At 51.9% G+C, this 22,865-nt stretch overlaps 1 protein-coding gene across 1 annotated transcript in view; it reads right to left on the minus strand.

The window, feature by feature from the left end:
- The window catches only part of WARS1 (tryptophanyl-tRNA synthetase 1), a 206,465-nt gene that overhangs the window by 69,349 nt on the left and 114,251 nt on the right, over positions 1 to 22,865 (minus strand). Inside the window, exons 6-8 of the mRNA XM_063948647.1 lie at positions 19,700 to 19,882; positions 8,321 to 8,421; positions 7,508 to 7,620 (exon numbers count right to left, since the gene is read on the minus strand). Of these exons, the coding sequence (XP_063804717.1) occupies positions 7,508 to 7,620; positions 8,321 to 8,421; positions 19,700 to 19,882 (397 nt within the window). The remainder of the gene's footprint in view (positions 1 to 7,507; positions 7,621 to 8,320; positions 8,422 to 19,699; positions 19,883 to 22,865) is intronic.

Raw genomic sequence — 22,865 nt, forward strand, 5'->3', positions numbered from 1 at the left:
GGTGCATACAGTATAAACAGCGAGTCAGATTTTCTGACTCCAGCCGTCCTTTAAATGTATATTTTAAGGCTCTGACAACGTCCAACAACTTGGAGTCCTTCAAGTCGTCTGTAGCCGCAGGCACTACAATAGGCTGGTTCAGGTGAAACGCTGATACCACCTTAGGGAGAAAATGCGGACGCGTCCGCAGCTCTGCCCTATGTCGAATGGAAAATTAAATAAGGGCTTTTATAAAACAAAGCCGCCAGTTCAGATACTCTCCCGGCCGAAGCCAGGGCCAGTAACATAGTCACTTTCCATGTGAGATATTTCAAATCCACATTCTTTAGTGGTTCAAACCAATTGGATTTGAGGAAATCTAAAACTACATTTAGATCCCACGGTGCCACCTTAGGCACCACAGGAGGCTGTATATGCAGTACTCCTTTGATAAAAATCTGGACCTCAGGGACTGAGGCCAATTCTTTTTGGAAGAATATTGATAGGGCCGAAATTTGAACCTTAATAGATCCCAATTTGAGACCCATAGACAATCCTGATTGCAGGAAATGTAGGAAAACGACCCAGTTGAAATTCCTCCATCGGAGCACTCCGCTGCTCGCACCACGCAACATATTTTCGCCAAATACGGCGATAATGCTTCGCGGTGACTTCCTTCCTTGCCTTTATCAAGGTAGGAATGACTTCTTCTGGAATGCCTTTTCCTTTTAGGATCTGGCATTCAAACGCCATGCCGTCAAACGCAGCCGCGGTAAGTCTTGAAAAAGACAAGTACCCTGCTGAAGCAGGTCCCTTCTCAGAAGTAGAGGCCACGGATCGTCCGTGACCATCTCTTGAAGTTCCGGGTACCAAGTCCTTCTTGGCCAATCCGGAGCCACTAGTCTTACTCCTCTTTGCCGTATAATCCTCAATACCTTTGGTATGAGAGGCAGAGGAGGAAACACATATACCGACTGGTACACCCAAGGTGTTACCAGCGCGTCCACAGCTATTGCCTGCGGATCTCTTGACCTGGCGCAATACCTGTCCAGTGTTTTGTTGAGGCGAGACGCCATCATGTCCACCATTGGTTTTACCCAACGGTTTAATAGCATGTGGAAAACTTCTGGATGAAGTCCCCACTCTCCCGGGTGAAGGTCGTGTCTGCTGAGGAAGTCTGCTTCCCAGTTGTCCACGCCCGGGATGAATACTGCTGACAGTGCTATCACGTGATTCTCCGCCCAGCGAAGGATCCTGGCAGCTTCTGCCATTGCCCTCCTGCTTCTTGTGCCGCCCTGTCTGTTTACATGGGCGACTGCCGTGATGTTGTCCGACTGGATCAACACCGGTCTTCCTTGAAGCAGAGGTTCCGCCTGGCTTAGAGCATTGTAGATTGCTCTTAGTTCCAGAATGCTTATGTGAAGAGACTTTTTCAGGCTCGACCACACTCCCTGGAAATTTCTTCCCTGTGTGACTGCTCCCCAGCCTCTCAGGCTGGCCTCCGTGGTCACCAGGATCCAATCCTGCATGCCGAATCTGCGGCCCTCCAATAGATGAGCCTCCTGCAACCACCACAGAAGGGATACCCTTGTCCTCGGCGACAGGGTTATCCGCAGGTGCATCTGAAGATGCGACCCTGACCATTTGTCCAACAGATCCCTTTGCATGGAATCTGCCGAAAGGGATTGCTTCGTAAGAAGCTACCATTTTTTCCCAGGACTCTTGTGCATTGATGTACAGACACCTTTCCTGGTTTTAGGAGGTTCCTGACCAGGTCAGATAACTCCTTGGCTTTTTCTTCGGGAAGAAAAACCTTTTTCTGAACTGTGTCCAGAATCATCCCCAGGAACAGCAGACGAGTTGTCGGCATTAATTGGGATTTTGGAATATTCAGAATCCATCCGTGCTGCTTTAGCACCTCTTGAGATAGTGCTAAACCCATCTCTAGCTGTTCTCTGGACCTTGCCCTTATTAGGAGATCGTCCAAGTATGGGATAATTAATACGCCTTTTCTTCGAAGAAGAAATATTATCTCGGCCATTACCTTTGTAAAGACCCGAGGTGCCGTGGACAAACCAAACGGCAGCGTCTGAAACTGATAGTGACAGTTTTGTACAACGAACCTGAGGTACCCCTGGTGTGAGGGGTAATTGGAACGTGGAGATACGCATCCTTGATGTCCAAGGATACCATAAAGTCCCCTTCTTCCAGGTTCGCTATCACTGCTCTGAGTGACTCCATCTTGAACTTGAACTTCTTTATGTACAGGTTCAAGGACTTCAGATTTAGAATAGGCCTTACCGAGCCATCCGGCTTCGGTACCACAAAAAGAGTGGAATAATACCCCTTCCCTTGTTGTAGAAGAGGTACCTTGACTATCACCTGCTGAGAATACAGCTTGTGAATGGCTTCCAAAACCGTCTCCCTTTCTGAGGGGGACGTTGGTAAAGCAGACTTCAGGAAACGGCGAGGTGGCTCTGTCTCTAATTTCAACCTGTACCCCTGAGATATTATCTGCAGGATCCAGGGATTTACCTGCGAGTGAGCCCACTGCGCGCTGTAATTCTTGAGACGACCGCCTACCGCCCCCGAGTCCGCTTGCGAAGCCCCAGCGTCATGCTGAGGCTTTTGTAGAAGCCGGGGAGGGCTTCTGTTCCTGGGAAGGAGCTGCCTGTTGCTGTCTCTTCCCTCGTCCTCTGCCTCGTGGCAGATATGAATAGCCCTTTGCTCGCTTATTTTTAAAGGAACGAAAGGGCTGCGGTTGAAAGGTCGGTGCCTTTTTCAGTTGGGGAGTGACTTGAGGTAGAAAGGTGGATTTCCCGGCCGTAGCCGTGGCCACCAAATCCGATAGACCGACCCCAAATAACTCCTCTACGCATCGCCTGTCCACTGTCGTGTCCATAAAGCTCTTCTGGCCGAAATGGACATAGCACTTACCCGTGATGCCAGTGTGCAGATATCTCTCTGTGCATCACGCATATAAAGAAATGCATCCTTTATTTGTTCTAACGACAGTAAAATATTGTCCCTGTCCAGGGTATCAATATTTTCGATCAGGGACTCTGACCAAACTACCCCAGCACTGCACATCCAGGCAGTCGCAATAGCTGGTCGTAGTATAACACCTGCATGTGTGTATATACCTTTTTGGATATTTTCCATCCTCCTATCTGATGGATCTTTAAGTGCGGCCGTCTCAGGAGAGGGTAACGCCACTTGTTTTGATGAGCGTGTTAGCGCTTTGTCCACCCTAGGAGGTGTTTCCCAGCGCTCCCTAACCTCTGGCGGGAAAGGGTATAAAGCCAATAACTTCTTTGAAATTAGCAGTTTTTTATCGGGGCACCCCACGCTTCATCACACACGTCATTTAATTCTTCTGATTCGGTAAAAACTACTGGTAGTTTTTTCACACCCCACATAATACCCTGTTTAGTGGTACCTGTAGTATCAGCTAAATGTAACATCTCCTTTATTGCCAAAATCATATAACGTGTGGCCCTACTGGAAAATACGGTTGATTCGTCACCTTCACCACCGGAATCAGTGCCTGTGTCTGGGTCTGTGTCGACCGACTGAGGCAAGGGGCGTTTTACAGCCCCTGACGGTGTTTGAGGCGCCTGGACAGGCACTAATTGAGTGTCCGGCCGCCTCATGTCGGCAAACGACTGCTTAAGCGAGTTGACGCTATCCCGTAATTCCACAAATAAAGGCATCCATTCTGGTGTCGACCCCCTAGAAGGTGACATCCTCATATTTGGCAATTGCTCCGCCTCCACACCAATAACGTCCTCATACATGTCGACACACACGTACCGACACACAGCAGACACACAGGGAATGCTCTATACGAAGACAGGACCCACTAGCCCTTTGGGGAGACAGAGGGAGAGTCTGCCAGCACACACCAAAAAGCGCTATATATGACAGGGATAGCCTTATGATTAAGTGCTCCCTTATAGCTGCTTTTATATTAATATATTGCCATTTATTTTGCCCCCCCTCTCTGTTATACCCTGTTTCTGTAGTGCAGTGCAGGGGAGAGACCTGGGAGCCTTCCTGACCAGCGGAGCTGTGACAGAAAATGGCGCCGTGTGCTGAGGAGATAGGCCCCGCCCCTTTTCCGGCGGGCTCGTCTCCCGCTATTTAGTACATTTAGGCAGGGGTAAATATCTCCATATAGCCTCTGGGGCTATATGTGAGGTATTTTTAGCCTTTTTAAAGGTTTTCATTTGCCTCCCAGGGCGCCCCCCCCCCCAGCGCCCTGCACCCTCAGTGACTGCCGTGTGAAGTGTGCTGAGAGGAAAATGGCGCACAGCTGCAGTGCTGTGCGCTACCTTAAGAAGACTGCAGGAGTCTTCAGCCGCCGATTCTGGACCTCTTCTTGCTTCAGCATCTGTGAGGGGGCCGGCGGCGTGGCTCCGGTGACCATCCAGGCTGTACCTGTGATCGTCCCTCTGGAGCTTCATGTCCAGTAGCCAAGAAGCCAATCCATCCTGCACGCAGGTGAGTTCACTTCTTCTCCCCTCTGTCCCTCGTTGCAGTGATCCTGTTGCCAGCAGGAATCACTGTAAAATAAAAAACCTAAGCTAAACTCTCTAAGCAGCTCTTTATGAGAGCCACCTAGAATTGCACCCTTCTCGGCCGGGCACAAAAATCTAACTGGAGTCTGGAGGAGGGTCATAGGGGGAGGAGCCAGTACACACCACCTGACCTGTAAAAGCTTTACTTTTGTGCCCTGTCTCCTGCGGAGCCGCTATTCCCCATGGTCCTTTCAGGAACCCCAGCATCCACTTAGGACGATAGAGAAATAAAGGATAATAAATAAATCCATAGAGCCCTGACACATCATCAAGGATTGCAGAGGGACCTTCTCGACCAAAAAATAATCCCAGTACATATCGGGAACAACATGGAATCTGGACACTACCTTACGCTGAAAAGAGGATTTATTCTTATGGAAGAGGAGAACAGGTGATAGGGTATGACAGCTCCCAATTCTGCCAGCCAAAGGGCTGAGAGGTGGCCATGAAGAAAGCAAAGCACACTGATTACAAGGGCTAACAGAATGAATGTTACAAAGCGTGGAGAACAGAATCACTGGAGGAACATAAGGGAGGTTGCACATGATGAACGCAATGTAAGAACCATGAGGCTTAAAGCCAGTCTTCTTTGAAAGAATACGGAAAAACTTCCAATGACATTGATCAGGAGTGCAAATACTTCTAGAGACCACTGGCCCTGGAATATGGACTGGAGGGCAACTGCCCCAAACAGGTAAGGCTTGCATCTGTCATGACCAGGTATACGTTCCAAATAGCAGAACAGATTACTTTAGCCATGGTTGCTGTTCTACAACCAACAGAGAAGGTTGTGACAAGCCCTGGGAGACAGACTGATGTACTGGGAAGTTACTAAAGATGGGACTTGTTCCACTTCAATAACAACTGTATCTGAAAGTATAGAGAGTGGAACTGGGCAAACTGGAGCATACAGAAAGTAGAGATCATTTTACCCAAAGACCCGGACACAGAAACAAACGTCTGTAAAGAAAGAATCGTGTCCCCTGCAATGTAGTGTCCCAGATTATCCTCAGATAGAGCCTCCTCAGAGATGGGACTAGACTGGACTCCAACCATGTGATTCCAGAACCTGTTCTGTCTCTATCACATGCTCCAAAGAGATACAGAGTCCGTTTGCTCTAAATAAGGGATGATCTTCACCCTCCTGGAGCTGAGCATATGTGACCACCACAATAGTGGGGGTGTTAGGGTTAGGCACTGAGTGGGGAGGTTAGGGTTAGGCTGCAGGGGGGGGGGGGAGGAGGTGGGTGTTACGGTTAGGCACTGAGTGGGTAGGTTAGGTTGCAGGGGGGGGGGGAGGAGGGGGGTGTTAGGGTTAGGCACTGAGTGGGGAGGTTAGGGTTAGGCTGCAGGGGGGGGGGGGAGGAGGTGGGTGTTACGGTTGGGCACTGAGTGGGTAGGTTAGGTTGCAGGGGGGGGGGGGAGGAGGGGGGTGTTAGGGTTAGGCACTGAGTGGGGAGGTTAGGGTTAGGCTGTGGGGGAGAGGAGGTGGGTGTTAGGGTTAGGCACTGAGCGGGGTGGTTAGGGTTAGGCTGTGGGGGACAGGAGGTGGGTGTTAGGGTTAGGCACTGAGTGGGGAGGTTAGGGTTAGGTTGCAGGGGGGGGGGGGAGGTGGGTGTTACGGTTAGGCACTGAGTGGGTGGATTAGGGTTAGGTTGCAGGGGGTGGGGGGAGGAGGGGGGTGTTAGGGTTAGGCACTGGGTGGGGATGTTAGGGTTAGGCTGTGGGGGAGAGGAGGTGGGTGTTAGGGTTAGGCACTGAGCGGGAAGGTTAGGGTTAGGCTGTGGGGGACATGAGGTGGGTGTTAGGGTTAGGCACTGAGTGGGGAGGTTAGGGTTAGGCTGCAGGGGGGGGGGGAGGTAGGTGTTACGGTTAGGCACTGAGTGGGTGGATTAGGGTTAGGTTGCAGGCGGGGGGGGAGGTGGGTGTTAGGGTTAGGCACTGAGTGGGGAGGTTAGGGTTAGGCTGTGGGGGAGAGGAGGTGGGTGTTAGGGTTAGGCACTGAGCGGGGTGGTTAGGGTTAGGCTGTGGGGGACAGGAGGTGGGTGTTAGGGTTAGGCACTGAGTGGGGAGGTTAGGGTTAGGTTGCAGGGGGGGGGGGGGGGGGAGGAGGGGGGTGTTACGGTTAGGCACTGAGTGGGTGGATTAGGGTTAGGTTGCAGGGGGGGGGGGGAGGGGGGTGTTAGGGTTAGGCACTGGGTGGGGATGTTAGGGTTAGGCTGTGGGGGAGAGGAGGTGGGTGTTAGGGTTAGGCACTGAGCGGGAAGGTTAGGGTTAGGCTGTGGGGGACATGAGGTGGGTGTTAGGTTTAGGCACTGAGTGGGGAGGTTAGGGTTAGGCTGCAGGGGGGGGGGAGGTAGGTGTTAGGGTTAGGCACTGAGCGGGAAGGTTAGGGTTAGGCTGTGGGGGACATGAGGTGGGTGTTAGGGTTAGGCACTGAGCGGGAAGGTTAGGGTTAGGCTGTGGGGGACATGAGGTGGGTGTTAGGGTTAGGCACTGAGTGGGGAGGTTAGGGTTAGGCTGCGGGGGGGGGGGGGGGGGGAGGTAGGTGTTAGGGTTAGGCACTGAGTGGGAAGGTTAGGGTTAGGCTGCAGGAATGGTGGGTTAGGGGTAGGGGAGAGGGGTACAAGAGTTACTTACCTCGCCCCTGTCGGGATTTCGTAGATCAGGATTCCGGCGTCGGTACTGTGACTGCCGGCACACCGTTTGGCGGTCTATCATATTGATCCTGCATGAGCACATAACGGGACGTTCTTACAGGATGCCCAGTGAAAGCATTTTAGGACACGGTGGCCGCGCCTCCAAATTGTCAGAAAAGCTCGGTTATGGGCTGAACAAATACAGGCTGCACATAAGTTACCCCAGTGAGGTGCGAGACACACGGTGACTCATTGAAGGCATCCTCAGGGCAGAATTGAGCACAGAGTTACACACCGGAGGCTTTGTACCTGGTCAATAGCGCACGGGATGAGGCACTGGATATCTTTCCTGCCATGGAATATTTCCGGGAAAGAGCTGCTGAAGGACGGTGCTGCCTGGATGGCGGGGAAGCTGATCTTACCTGCAACACAACGCAGCACACGTCAGGCCGCACACCTACAACACAACGCAGCACACATCAGGCCAGACACCTACAACACAACGCAGCACACGTCAGGCCGCACACCTACAACACAACCCAGCACAAGTCAGGCCGCACACCTACAACACAACGCAGCACACGTCAGGCCACACACACCTACAACACAACGCAGAACACGTCAGGCCACACACACCTACAACACAACGCAGCACACGTCAGGCCACACACACCTACAACACAACGCAGCACACGTCAGGCCACACACACACCTACAACACAACGCAGCACACGTCAGGCCGCACACCTACAACACAACGCAGCACACGTCAGGCCGCACACCTACAACACAACGCAGCACACGTCAGGCCACACACACCTACAACACAACGCAGCACACATCAGGCCGCACACCTACAACACAACGCAGCAAATGTTAGGCAGGAGACAAACTGACCATCACACCTACAACACAACGCAGCACACGTCAGGCCGCACACCTACAACACAACGCAGCACACGTCAGGCCGCACACCTACAACACAACGTAGCACACGTCAGGGCGCACACCTACAACACAACGCAGCACACGTCAGGCCGCACACCTACAACACAACGCAGCACACGTCAGGTAGGCGACACACTGACCATCACCATATCCACTGGGGAGTCATCGTCTTACCAATGCAGTCGCTGTCTGTGAAGCCGAATATTCCCTTCACCTGGTTGAAGGTGACGTGTTTCTGGACCTGCACCACGTTTCTGTAGAAACCAGAACTCTGCCTTAAAATAAAGAGTTTCAGTTGCATTAAATAGTTTGTTACTTTTGTGATTCATAAAAAACAAACATGACAAAAACCCAACACAACCTCTCCCTGTACTCTTAGGCCCACATGCCAACTACACAGCATAAGAACACTGTACATCTGACGATATGCACTGGGACTATGGGGGTCATTCAGAGTTGATCGTAGCTGTGCTGAATTTAGCCCAGCTACGATCAGGCACTCAGACATGCGGGGGGACGCCCAGCACAGGGCTAGTCCGCCTTGCATGTCAGTGCCACGCCACCCCCCCCCCCCCCCCCCCCGCAGTGTGTGGTGGAATTATTATCGCGGGCAGTGCGTGGTGGAATTATTATTGCGGGGCAGTGTGTGGTGGAATTATTATCGCGGGCAGTGCGTGGTGGAATTATTATCGCGGGCAGTGCGTGGTGGAATTATTATTGCGGGGCAGTGCGTGGTGGAATTATTATTGCGGGGCAGTGCGTGGTGGAATTATTATTGCGGGGCAGTGCGTGGTGGAATTATTATTGTGGGGCAGTGCGTGGTGGAATTATTATTGCGGGGCAGTGCGTGGTGGAATTATTATCGCGGGCAGTGCGTGGTGGAATTATTATTGCGGGGCTGTGCGTGGTGGAATTATTATTGCGGGCAGTATGTGGTGGAATTATTATTGCGGGCAGTGTGTGGTGGAATTATTATGAGGGGCAGTGAGTGGAGGAATTATTAAGAGGGGCTGTGCGTGGAGGAATTATTATTGCGGGCAGTGCGTGGAGGAATTATGAGGGGCTGTGCGTGGAGGAATTATTAAGAGGGGCTGTGCGTGGAGGAATTATTAAGAGGGGCTGTGCGTGGAGGAATTATTAAGAGGGGCTGTGCGTGGAGGAATTATTAAGAGGGGCTGTGCGTGGAGGAATTATTATTGCGGGCAGTGTGTGGTGGAATTATTATGAGGGGCAGTGCGTGGTGAAATTATTATTGCGGGCAGTGTGTGGTGGAATTATTATGAGGGGCAGTGCGTGGTGGAATTATTAAGAGGGGCTGTGCGTGGAGGAATTATTAAGAGGGGCTGTGTGTGGTGGAACTATTATTGCGGGCAGTGAGTGGTGGAATTATTATGAGGGGCAGTGCGTGGTGGAATTATTATCGCGGGCAGTGCGTGGTGGAATTATTATTGCGGGGCAGTGCGTGGTGGAATTATTATTGTGGGGCAGTGCGTGATGGAATTATTATTGCGGGGCAGTGCGTGATGGAATTATTATTGCGGGGCAGTGCGTGGTGGAATTATTATCGCGGGGCAGTGCGTGGTGGAATTATTATCGCGGGGCAGTGCGTGGTGGAATTATTATCGCGGGCAATGCGTGGTGGAATTATTATCGCGGGCAGTGCGTGGTGGAATTATTATCGCGGGCAGTGCGTGGAGGAATTATCGCGGGCAGTGTGTGGTGGAATTATTATCGCGGGCAGTGCATGGTGGAATTATCGCAGGCTGTGCGTGGTGGAATTATCATCGCGGGCTGTGCGTGGTGGAATTATTATGAGGGGCAGTGCGTGGAGGAATTATTATGAGGGGCAGTGCGTGGAGGAATTATTATTGCGGGGCTGTGCGTGGTGGAATTATTATTGCGGGCAGTATGTGGTGGAATTATTATTGCGGGCAGTGTGTGGTGGAATTATTATGAGGGGCAGTGAGTGGAGGAATTATTAAGAGGGGCTGTGCGTGGAGGAATTATTATTGCGGGCAGTGCGTGGAGGAATTATGAGGGGCTATGCGTGGAGGAATTATTAAGAGGGGCTGTGCGTGGAGGAATTATTAAGAGGGGCTGTGCGTGGAGGAATTATTAAGAGGGGCTGTGCGTGGAGGAATTATTAAGAGGGGCTGTGCGTGGAGGAATTATTATTGCGGGCAGTGTGTGGTGGAATTATTATGAGGGGCAGTGCGTGGTGAAATTATTATTGCGGGCAGTGTGTGGTGGAATTATTATGAGGGGCAGTGCGTGGTGGAATTATTAAGAGGGGCTGTGCGTGGAGGAATTATTAAGAGGGGCTGTGTGTGGTGGAACTATTATTGCGGGCAGTGTGTGGTGGAATTATTATGAGGGGCAGTGCGTGGTGGAATTATTATCGCGGGCAGTGCGTGGTGGAATTATTATTGCGGGGCAGTGCATGGTGGAATTATTATTGTGGGGCAGTGCGTGATGGAATTATTATTGCGGGGCAGTGCGTGGTGGAATTATTATTGCGGGGCAGTGCGTGGTGGAATTATTATCGCGGGGCAGTGCGTGGTGGAATTATTATCGCGGGCAGTGCGTGGTGGAATTATTATCGCGGGCAGTGCGTGGTGGAATTATTATCGCGGGCAGTGCGTGGTGGAATTATTATCGCGGGCAGTGCGTGGAGGAATTATTATCGCGGGCAGTGCGTGGAGGAATTATCGCGGGCAGTGTGTGGTGGAATTATTATCGCGGGCAGTGCGTGGTGGAATTATCGCAGGCTGTGCGTGGTGGAATTATCATCGCGGGCTGTGCGTGGTGGAATTATCATCGCGGGCTGTGCGTGGTGGAATTATTATGAGGGGCAGTGCGTGGAGGAATTATTATGAGGGGCAGTGCGTGGAGGAATTATTATGAGGGGCAGTGCGTGGAGGAATTATTATTGCGGGGCTGTGCGTGGTGGAATTATTATTGCGGGCAGTGTGTGGTGGAATTATTATTGCGGGCAGTGTGTGGTGGAATTATTATGAGGGGCAGTGCGTGGAGGAATTATTAAGAGGGGCTGTGCGTGGAGGAATTATTATTGCGGGCAGTGCGTGGAGGAATTATGAGGGGCTGTGCGTGGAGGAATTATTAAGAGGGGCTGTGCGTGGAGGAATTATTAAGAGGGGCTGTGCGTGGAGGAATTATTAAGAGGGGCTGTGCGTGGAGGAATTATTATTGCGGGCAGTGTGTGGTGGAATTATTATGAGGGGCAGTGCGTGGTGAAATTATTATTGCGGGCAGTGTGTGGTGGAATTATTATGAGGGGCAGTGCGTGGTGGAATTATTAAGAGGGGCTGTGCGTGGAGGAATTATTAAGAGGGGCTGTGTGTGGTGGAACTATTATTGCGGGCAGTGTGTGGTGGAATTATTATGAGGGGCAGTGCGTGGTGGAATTATTATTGCGGGCAGTGTGTGGTGGAATTATTATTGCTGGCAGTGTGTGGTGGAATTATTATCGCAGTGGTGGAATTATTATTGCGGGGCAGTGTGTGGTGGAATTATTATTGCGGGGCAGTGCGTGGAGGAATTATTATTGCGGGGCAGTGTGGAGGAATTATTATTGCGGGGCAGTGCGTGGTGGAATTATTATTGCGGTGGTGGAATTATTATTGCGGGGCAGTGTGTGGTGGAATTATTATTGCGGGGCAGTGCGTGGTGGAATTATTATTGCGGGGCAGTGCGTGGTGGAATTATTATTGCGGTGGTGGAATTATTATTGCGGGGCAGTGCGTGGTGGAATTATTTTTGCGGGGCAGTGTGTGGTGGAATTATTATTGCGGGCAGTGTGTGGTGGAATTATTATTGCGGGCAGTGTGTGGTGGAATTATTGCGGGGCAGTGTGTGATGGAATTATTATTGCGGGGCAGTGTGTGGTGGAATTATTATCGCGGGCAGTGTGTTATTGCGGGGCAGTGTGTGGTGGAATTATTATTGCGGGGCAGTGTGTGGTGGAATTATTATTGCGGGGCAGTGTGTGGTGGAATTATTATTGCGGGAAGTGTGTGGTGGAATTATTATTGCGGGCAATGTGTGGTGGAATTATTATTGCGGGCAGTGTGTGGTGGAATTATTATTGCGGGGCAGTGCGTGGTGGAATTATTATTGCAGGGCAGTGCGTGGTGGAATTATTATTGCGGTGGTGGAATTATTATTGCGGGGCAGTGCGTGGTGGAATTATTATTGCGGGGCAGTGCGTGGTGGAATTATTATTGCGGTGGTGGAATTATTATTGCGGGCAGTGTGTGGTGGAATTATTATTGCGGGGCAGTGCGTGGTGGAATTATTATTGCGGGGCAGTGCATGGTGGAATTATTATTGCGGGGCAGTGCGTGGTGGAATTATTATTGCGGGCAGTGTGTGGTGGAATTATTATTTGCGGGGCAGTGTGTGGTGGAATTACTGGGAGAAAGTGTGTGGCATTATTAAGGAATAGATATGTTTTACCGACAAACAAGATGCTGGCTGTCAGTACACGGACAGCGGCATCCCATCTGTTTAATTACTGTGGGGGCCAATATTTTTTTTCCTGTGGCACACAGATGGTGTACCTTGGCAATTTTAAAGTCTTTTCTCTGACGTCCTAAGTGGATGCTGGGACTCCGTAAGGACCATGGGGAATAGCGGCTCCGCAGGAGACTGGGCACAACTATAAAGAAAGCTTTAGACTACTGGTGTGCACTGGCTCCTCCCACTATGACCCTCCTCCAGACTTCAGTTAGAATCTTGTGCCCGGCTGAGCTGGATGCACACTAGGGGCTCTCCTGAGCTCCTAGAAAGAAAGTATATTTAGGTTTTTTATTTTACAGTGAGATCTGCTGGCAACAGACTCACTGCAGCGAGGGACTAAGGGGAGAAGAAGCGAACCTACCTAACAGGTGGTAGTTTGGGCTTCTTAGGCTACTGGACACCATTAGCTCCAGAGGAATCGACCGCAGGACCCGACCTTGGTGTTCGTTCCCGGAGCCGCGCCGCCGTCCCCCTTACAGGGCCAGAAGCATGAAGAGGTCCGGAAAATCGGCGGCAGAAGACTTCGGTCTTCACCAAGGTAGCGCACAGCACTGCAGCTGTGCGCCATTGCTCCTCATGTACACCTCACACTCCGGTCACTGATGGGTGCAGGGCGCTGGGGGGGGGGGCGCCCTGAGGGCAATATAAGACACCTTGGTTGGCAAATCTACATCATATATAGTCCTAGAGGCTATATAGATGTAAAAATACCCCTGCCAGTATTCCAGAAAAAGCGGGAGAAGTCCCCCGGAAAAGGGGCGGGGCCATCTCCCTCAGCACACTGGCGCCATTTTTCCCTCACAGCTCCGCTGGAAGGAAGCTCCCTGGCTCTCCCCTGCAGTCTGCAAGCTACAGAAGGGTAAAAAAAGAGAGGGGGGGCACTAAATTTAGGTGCAGGATATATATATATATATATATATATATATATATATATAAAATGCAGCTATAAGGGAAAACACTCATTTATAGTGGGATCCCTGTGTTATATAGCGCTCTGGTGTGTGCTGGCATACTCTCTCTCTGTCTCCCCAAAGGGCTTTGTGGGGTCCTGTCCTCTGTCAGAGCATTCCCTGTGTGTTTGCGGTGTGTCGGTACGGCTGTGTCGACATGTTTGATGAGGAGGCTTATGTGGAGGCGGAGCAGATGCCTGTAAATGTGATGTCACCCCCTGCGGGGTCGACACCTGAGTGGATGGTGCTGTGGAAGGAATTACGCGACAGTGTCGACTCCTTGCATAAAAGGTTTGACGACATACCAAATGTGGGACAGCCGGCTTCTCAGCCTGTGCCTGCCCAGGCGTCTCAAAAGCCATCAGGGGCTCTAAAACGCCCGCTACCTCAGATGGCAGACACAGATGTCGACACGGATACTGACTCCAGTGTCGACGACGATGAGACTAATGTAACTTCCAGTAGGGCCACACGTTACATGATTGAGGCAATGAAAAATGTGTTGCACATTTCTGATGTTACCCCCGGTACCACAAAAAAGGGTATTATGTTTGGAGAGAAAAAACTACCAGTAGCTTTTCCTCCATCTGAAGAGTTAAATGAAGTGTGTGAAGAAGCGTGGGCTTCCCCTGATAAGAAGCTGGTAATTTCTAAGAGGTTACTAATGGCGTACCCTTTCCCGCCAGAGGATAGGTCACGTTGGGAAACATCCCCTAGAGTGGATAAAGCGCTCACACGCTTGTCAAAGAAGGTGGCATTACCGTCTCCGGATACGGCCGCCCTAAAGGAATCTGCTGATAGAAAGCAGGAGGCTATCCTGAAATCTATATATACACACACAGGTGTTATACTGAGACCAGCTATTGCTTCAGCATGGATGTGCAGTGCTGCAGCTGCGTGGTCAGATTACCTGTCGGAAAATATTGATACCCTAGACAGGGACACTATATTGCTAACCGTAGAGCATATAAAAGACGCACTTTTATACATGAGGGATGCACAGAGGGATATTTGCCGGCTGGCATCCAAAATTAGTGCAATGTCCATTTCTGCCAGGAGAGGATTATGGACTCGGCAGTGGACAGGAGATGCAGATTCCAAAAGGCACATGGAAGTTCTGCCTTATAAGGGTGAGGAGTTGTTCGGGGATGGTCTCTCGGACCTCGTTTCCACAGCAACAGCTGGGAAGTCTACATTTTTACCCCATGTTCCCTCACAGCCAAAGAAAGCACCGTATTATCAGGTACAGTCCTTTCGGCCCAATAGGGGCAAGCGGGTTAAAGGCGCGTCCTTTCTGCCCAGAGGCAGAGGTAGGGGAAAAAAGCTGCAGCATACAGCCAGTTCCCAGGAGCAAAAGTCCTGACCCGCTTCCTCTAAGTCCACAGCATGACGCTGGGGCTCCACAGGCGGAGCCAGGTACGGTGAGGGCCCGTCTCAAATATTTCAGCAATCAGTGGGCTCGCTCACGGGTGGATCCCTGGATTTTTCAGATAGTATCTCAGGGGTACAAGCTGGAATTCGAGACGTCTCCCCCCCGCCGTTTCCTCAAATCTGCCTTGCCAACCACTCCCTCAGGCAGGGAGGCAGTGTTACAGGCAATTCACAAGCTGTATTCAAAACAGGTGATAGTAAAGGTACCCCTACTTCAACAAGGACGGGGTTACTATTCCACAATGTTTGTGGTACCGAAACCGGACGGTTCGGTGAGAACCATTTTAAATTTGAAATCCTTGAACACATATATAAAAAAATTCAAGTTCAAGATGGAATCGCTCAGGGCGGTTATTGCAAGCCTGGACGAGGGGGATTACATAGTATCACTGGACATCAAGGATGCTTACCTGCATGTCCCCATTTACCATCCTCACCAGGAGTACCTCAGATTTGTGGTACAGGATTGTCATTACCAATTCCAGACGTTGCCGTTCGGTCTATCCACGGCTCCGAGGGTCTTTACCAAGGTAATGGCCGAAATGATGATACTCCTTCGAAAGAAGGGAGTTTTAATTATCCCGTACTTGGACGATCTCCTGATAAAGGCGAGGTCCAGGGAGCAGTTGTTGGTCGGGGTAGCACTATCTCGGGAGGTGCTACAACAGCACGGCTGGATTCTAAACATTCCAAATGACACGTCTACTGTTCCTGGGGATGGTTCTGGACACAGAACAGAAAAAAGTGTTTCTCCCGGAGAAGAAGGCCAAGGAGCTGTCATCTCTAGTCAAAGGCCTCCTAAAACCAAAACAGGTGTCGGTGCATCACTGCACGCGGATCCTGGGAAAGATGGTAGCTTCCTACGAAGCGATTCCATTCGGCAGGTTTCATGCAAGAACCTTTCAGTGGGACCTGTTGGACAAGTGGTCCGGATCGCATCTTCAGATGCATCGGCTGATAACCCTGTCTCCAAGGACAAGGGTGTCTCTGCTGTGGTGGCTGCAGAGTGCTCATCTTCAAGAGGGCCGCAGATTCGGCATACAGGACTGGGTCCTGGTGACCACGGATGCCAGCCTTCGAGGCTGGGGGGCAGTCACACAGGGAAGAAACTTCCAAGGACTATGGTCAAGTCAGGAGACTTCCCTGCACATAAATATTCTGGAACTGAGGGCCATTTACAATGCCCTAAGTCAGGCAAAACCCCTGCTTCAAAACCAGCCGGTACTGATCCAGTCAGACAACATCACGGTGGTCGCCCATGTAAACCGACAGGGCGGCACGAGAAGCAGGACGGCGATGGCAGAAGCCACAAGGATTCTCCGATGGGCGGAAAATCACGTGTTAGCACTGTCAGCAGTGTTCATTCCGGGAGTGGACAACTGGGAAGCAGACTTCCTCAGCAGGCACGACCTCCACTCGGGAGAGTGGGGACTTCATCCAGAAGTCTTTCAAATGATTGTAAACCGTTGGTAAAGGCCACAGGTGGACATGATGGCGTCCCGCCTAAACAAAAAGCTAGAAAAGTATTGCGCCAGGTCAAGAGACCCGCAGGCGATAGCTGTGGACGCTCTAGTGACACAGTGGGTGTACCGGTCGGTTTATGTGTTCCCTCCTCTTCCTCTCATACCAAAGGTACTGAGGATAATAAGGAGAAGAGGAGTAAGAACTATACTCATTGTTCCGGATTGGCCAAGAAGAGCTTGGTACCCGGAACTTCAAGAAATGATCTCAGAGGACCCACGGCCTCTACCGCTCAGACAAGACCTGCTGCAGCAGGGGCCCTGTCTGTTCCAAGACTTACCGCGGCTGCGTTTGACGGCATGGCGGTTGAACACCGGATCCTGAAGGAAAAGGGCATTCCGGAGGAAGTCATTCCTACGCTGATTAAAGCTAGGAAAGAAGTAACCGCAAACCATTATCACCGCATATGGCGAAAATATGTTGCGTGGTGTGAGGCCAGGAAGGCTCCAACGGAGGAATTTCAGCTGGGCCGTTTCCTGCACTTCCTACAGTCAGGGGTGACTATGGGCCTTAAATTGGGTTCCATTAAGGTCCAGATTTCGGCTCTATCGATTTTCTTCCAGAGAGAACTGGCTTCACTACCTGAAGTTCAGACTTTTGTTAAGGGAGTGCTGCATATTCAGCCCCCTTTTGTGCCTCCAGTGGCACCTTGGGATCTCAACGTGGTGTTGGATTTCCTAAAGTCACATTGGTTTGAGCCACTGAAAATTTGAAATATCTCACGTGGAAAGTGGTCATGTTGTTGGCCTTAGCTTCGGCCAGGCGTGTATCAGAATTGGCGGCTTTGTCATGTAAAAGCCCTTATCTGATTTTCCATATGGATAGGGCAGAATTGAGGACTCGTCCCCAGTTTCTCCCCAAAGTGGTATCAGCTTTTCATCTGAACCAACCTATCGTGATGCCTGCGGCTACAAAAGACTTGGAGGCTTCCAAGTTGTTGGACGTAGTCAGGGCCCTGAAAATCTATGTTTCCAGGACAGCTGGAGTCAGAAAGACTGACTCGCTCTTTATCCTGTATGCGCCCAACAAGTTGGGTGCACCTGCTTCAAAGCAGACTATTGCTCGCTGGATCTGTAGTACGATTCAGCTTGCACATTCTGCGGCTGGACTGCCGCATCCTAAATCAGTGAAAGCCCATTCCACGAGGAAGGTGGGCTCTTCTTGGGCGGCTGCCCGAGGGGTCTCGGCTCTTCAACTTTGCCGAGCAGCTACTTGGTCGGGGTCAAACACGTTTGCTAAATTCTACAAGTTTGACACCCTGGCTGAGGAGGACCTAGAGTTTGCCCATTCGGTGCTGCAGAGTCATCCGCACTCTCCTGCCCATTTGGGAGCTTTGGTATAATCCCCATGGTCCTTACGGAGTCCCAGCATCCACTTAGGACGTCAGAGAAAATAAGAATTTACTCACCGGTAATTCTATTTCTCGTAGTCCGTAGTGGATGCTGGGCGCCCATCCCAAGTGCGGATTGTCTGCAATACTTGTATATAGTTATTACTTAACTAAAGGGTTATTGTTGAGCCATCTGTTGAGAGGCTCAGTTGTTATCATACTGTTAACTGGGTATTGTATCACGAGTTATACGGTGTGATTGGTGTGGCTGGTATGAGTCTTACCCGGGATTCAAAATCCTTCCTTATTGTGTCAGCTCTTCCGGGCACAGTATCCTAACTGAAGTCTGGAGGAGGGTCATAGTGGGAGGAGCCAGTGCACACCAGTAGTCTAAAGCTTTCTTTATAGTTGTGCCCAGTCTCCTGCGGAGCCGCTATTCCCCATGGTCCTTACGGAGTCCCAGCATCCACTACGGACTACGAGAAATAGAATTACCGGTGAGTAAATTCTTATTATCGGTGTGCCGCAAGGTGAAAGGTTAAAAATCACTGATCTACGAGGAACAACAATTAGCTACACGTATGGGAATCAGCGATAAGAACAGCCGACATTTATATACCTCCAGTGATGCCGCACGTTCCAACCAATAACCTCAGAAAGCAACGCTGACCACAATCATTACTCAACACCCGTTACTGAGGAACGTCCTGTGACTCCCAGAGGATACATCGCCGACACAAAACAGATCTCACTCTGTGTGTGTGTGTGTGTGTGTGTGTGTGTGTGTGTGCGCGTGCGCGTGTAGGGGTGTGTGTCCTTCTCATCAGTACATACAGATACATATGTGCGCACACCTCAGCGGGCTGCCGCCACCTGTGAAGACATAAAACAAAGGGAAGCGGGTAGCGCAAATATTTTCTCGTCTATGAGGACACAGTGAGAATGCCGACACATGCGCTTTGCTGACTCCAGCCTGGATTATCTTCAGTATTACACGTCTATGAGGGCACACAGAGAATGCCGACACATGCGCTTTGCTGACTCCAGCCTGGATAGCTCCGGCGCGGTCTACGATGACTGACACAGAGTTATTTGGTCTTTAGGGTGGATTGGTCGGACGCCTCCATCTAAAGAGCTTCACTCCGCGGAGCGAGACATGGGAGAGTCATTACCCAGCTCTGAAGCGCTGGGCAAAGCCACCGAGGCCCCAACCATCCACTATAACAAAAATCTTACTGTACCCCTCCTGCGGACATGCCCCCATACAGTGATGTCTGCCTGCACTCCGATTGGTAGATAGCTCAAGCCATCCACCAATCTGCATGCTGACAGTTATTTGCTGTCTGGCTGATGGGCTCTGGAGGCACCCACCCGGGCCCAGCCGCACCTGCTCAGAGGCCCCTAGAATCACTGGTCCCTAGGCAGCTGCCTGGTGTGCCTATACGTTAAGATGTCCCAGCCAGTAACTCCCTTCCCAATGTTCATTTAGGAGCAGCTTTGGAAATGTTTTAGTGGCCTGCATGTGTGCCCAAGACCCTACTCTACCCAGTCACATGATACTTTATGTCACACACAATTGTCATGTCCCTTGTGGCCCATGTGAGTTGTGGCTCTTCCCTCAGCCCCCAGCTCTAGCGTCACCCCGATCTGTCTGACTGTACGTACCTATTGTGATCCTGACTTGTGGTATCTTATGTCAGATCGTCAGCTGATACTTGTGTTGTGTCATGCTTCCACAATGAGCACAGCTCAGGGTGTGCACACAGCAGACGGGTCACTCACCCCATATATTCCAGGTCGGAGAAGATAAAGGTTTTGTCCACATCAAAACCACATGCTATAATGTCCTTGGCGTTCTCTATAGTGTACTGATAGGCTTTCTCTATGGTCAGATCTTTCCAGAGATACTTCTCATCATCCGTCATCTGGACAACCAGCGGCACGTCAAACGCGTCCTGTAACCACCTGTGATAGGAACAGAAGATCTGAGGCACAAAACACGCACAACACCCGGGTACACGCATGACAGTTATCTGTAAGGGACTATTTCTCTGACCGACGCCACTGACACACACGGATAGCTGTACAACACGCCACTGACACACAGCAACACACACGGATAGCTGTACAACACGCCACTGACACACACGGATAGCTGTACAACACGCCACTGACACACACGGATAGCTGTACAACATGCCACTGACACACACGGATAGCTGTACAACATGCCACTGACACACATAGCGACACACACGGATAGCTGTACAACACGCCACTGACACACACGGATAGCAGTACAACATGCCACTGACACACAGCAACACACACGGATAGCTGTACAACACGCCACTGACACACACAGATAGCTGTACAACATGCCACTGACACACACGGATAGCTGTACAACATGCCACTGACACACACGGATAGCTGTACAACATGCCACTGACACACAGCAACACACACGGATAGCTGTACAACACGCCACTGACACACACGGATAGCTGTACAACATGCCACTGACACACAGCAACACACACGGATAGCTGTACAACACGCCACTGACACACACGGATAGCTGTACAACATGCCACTGACACACACGGATAGCTGTACAACATGCCACTGACACACATAGCGACACACACGGATAGCTGTACAACACGCCACTGACACACACGGATAGCTGTACAACATGCCACTGACACACAGCAACACACACGGATAGCTGTACAACACGCCACTGACACACACGGATAGCTGTACAACATGCCACTGACACACACGGATAGCTGTACAACATGCCACTGACACACATAGCGACACACACGGATAGCTGTACAACACGCCACTGACACACACGGATAGCTGTACAACATGCCACTGACACGCATAGCGACACACACGGATAGCTGTACAACAGAAGGTCCCCCGTACATCAGCCGTCCCGTATCACGGTCAGCCAATAGGTAGCCAGCAGTGATCGGCGATCAGTCAGGGAATTGGGGAAATGAAACATGTAATTGGGGGATTCTCCGGAGAGTGATCATCAGTCCCGGGCGTCACACACATTTACATTCTATCTATACACCGGTCTGTTAAGAAATTGTTGTTATATGAAAACGTTATTCCTCAGCAGCGATGCCGTCCCCTTTGACGCAACACCCACTAAGATCTCGCTATTCGGAGAAGTGTGTGGTTTGATCTGTAGTTGTCCCAAGCGGAGAGTCGCTCAAATCAGGGGTTCTAAGCATGGTTAATATTCTGCACCTGTATGTCCAGCAACCCGCCCCCCACCGCACATACAACCTGCGCGCCCTTCCCCCTGCACATACATACGCCCAGCATCCCCCCCCGCACCCAGCACTGCCCCCCCATATACACCCAGCAACCCCCCATACACATACGCCCAGCATCCCCCCCCCGCACATACATACGCCCAGCATCCCCCACCCGCACCCAGCACTGCCCCCCTATATACACCCAGCACCCCCCAACATACACATACGCCCAGCACCCCCCCCCGCACACACATGCACCCAGCACTGCCCCCCATATTTACCCAGCACACCCCCACATACGCCCAGCATCCCCCACCCAGCACTGCCCCCCCATATACGCCCAGCAACTCACCCACATACACATACGCCCAGCACTGCCCCCCCCGTATGCACCCAGCACTGCCCCCCATATACACCCAGCACCCCCCCACATACACATATGCCCAGCATCCCCCACCCGCATCCAGCACTGCCCCCCCATATACACCCAGCACCCCCCCATACACATACGCCCAGCACCCCCCCCCCCCCGCACATATACGCCCAGCATCCCCCACCCGCACCCAGCACTGCCCCCCTATATGCACCCAGCCCCCCCCAACATACACATACGCCCAGCACCCCCCCCCCCCCGCACACACATGCACCCAGCACTGCCCCCCATATTTACCCAGCACACCCCCACATACGCCCAGCATCCCCCACCCAGCACTGCCCCCCCCATATACGCCCAGCAACCCACCCACATACGCCCAGCACTGCCCCCCCCGTATGCACCCAGCACTGCCCCCCATATATACCCAGCACCCCCCCACATACACATACGCCCAGCATCCCCCACCCGCATCCAGCACTGCCCCCCTATATACACCCAGCACCCCCCCACATACACATACGCCCAGCACCCCCCCCCCCCCGCACACACTTGCACCAAGCACTGCCCCCCATATTTACCCAGCACACCCCCACATACGCCCAGCATCCCCCACCCAGCACTGCCCCCCCATATGCACCCAGCACTGCCCCCCATATACACCCAGCACACCCCCACATACACATACGTCCAGCACCCCCCCCGCGCACCCACACATGCACCCAGCACTGCCCCCCCATATACGCCCAGCACCGCCCCCGCACACACATGCACCCAGCACTGCTCCCCATATTTACCCAGCACACCCCCACATACGCCCAGCATCCCCCACCCAGCACTGCCCCCCCATATACGCCCAGCAACTCACCCACATACACATACGCCCAGCACCCGCCCCCGCACACACATACGCCCAGCACTGCCCCCCATATTTACCCAGCACACCCCCACATACGCCCAGCATCCCCCACCCAGCACTGCCCCCCCATATACGCCCAGCAACCCACCCACATACGCCCAGCACCACCCCCGCACACACATGCACCCAGCACTGCCCCCCCATATGCACCCAGCACACCCCCACATACGCCCAGCATCCCCCACCCAGCACTGCCCCCCCATATACGCCCAGCAACCCACCCACATACACATACGCCAAGCATCGCCCCCGCACTCACATGCACCCAGCACTGCCCCCCCCATATGCACCCAGCACTGCCCCCCATATACACCCCCACATACACATACGTCCAGCACCCCCCCACCCCCGCGCACACACATGCACCCAGCT

Source organism: Pseudophryne corroboree, chromosome 12 (genome assembly GCF_028390025.1).
Source record: "Pseudophryne corroboree isolate aPseCor3 chromosome 12, aPseCor3.hap2, whole genome shotgun sequence".
Classification (NCBI taxonomy): domain Eukaryota; kingdom Metazoa; phylum Chordata; class Amphibia; order Anura; family Myobatrachidae; genus Pseudophryne; species Pseudophryne corroboree.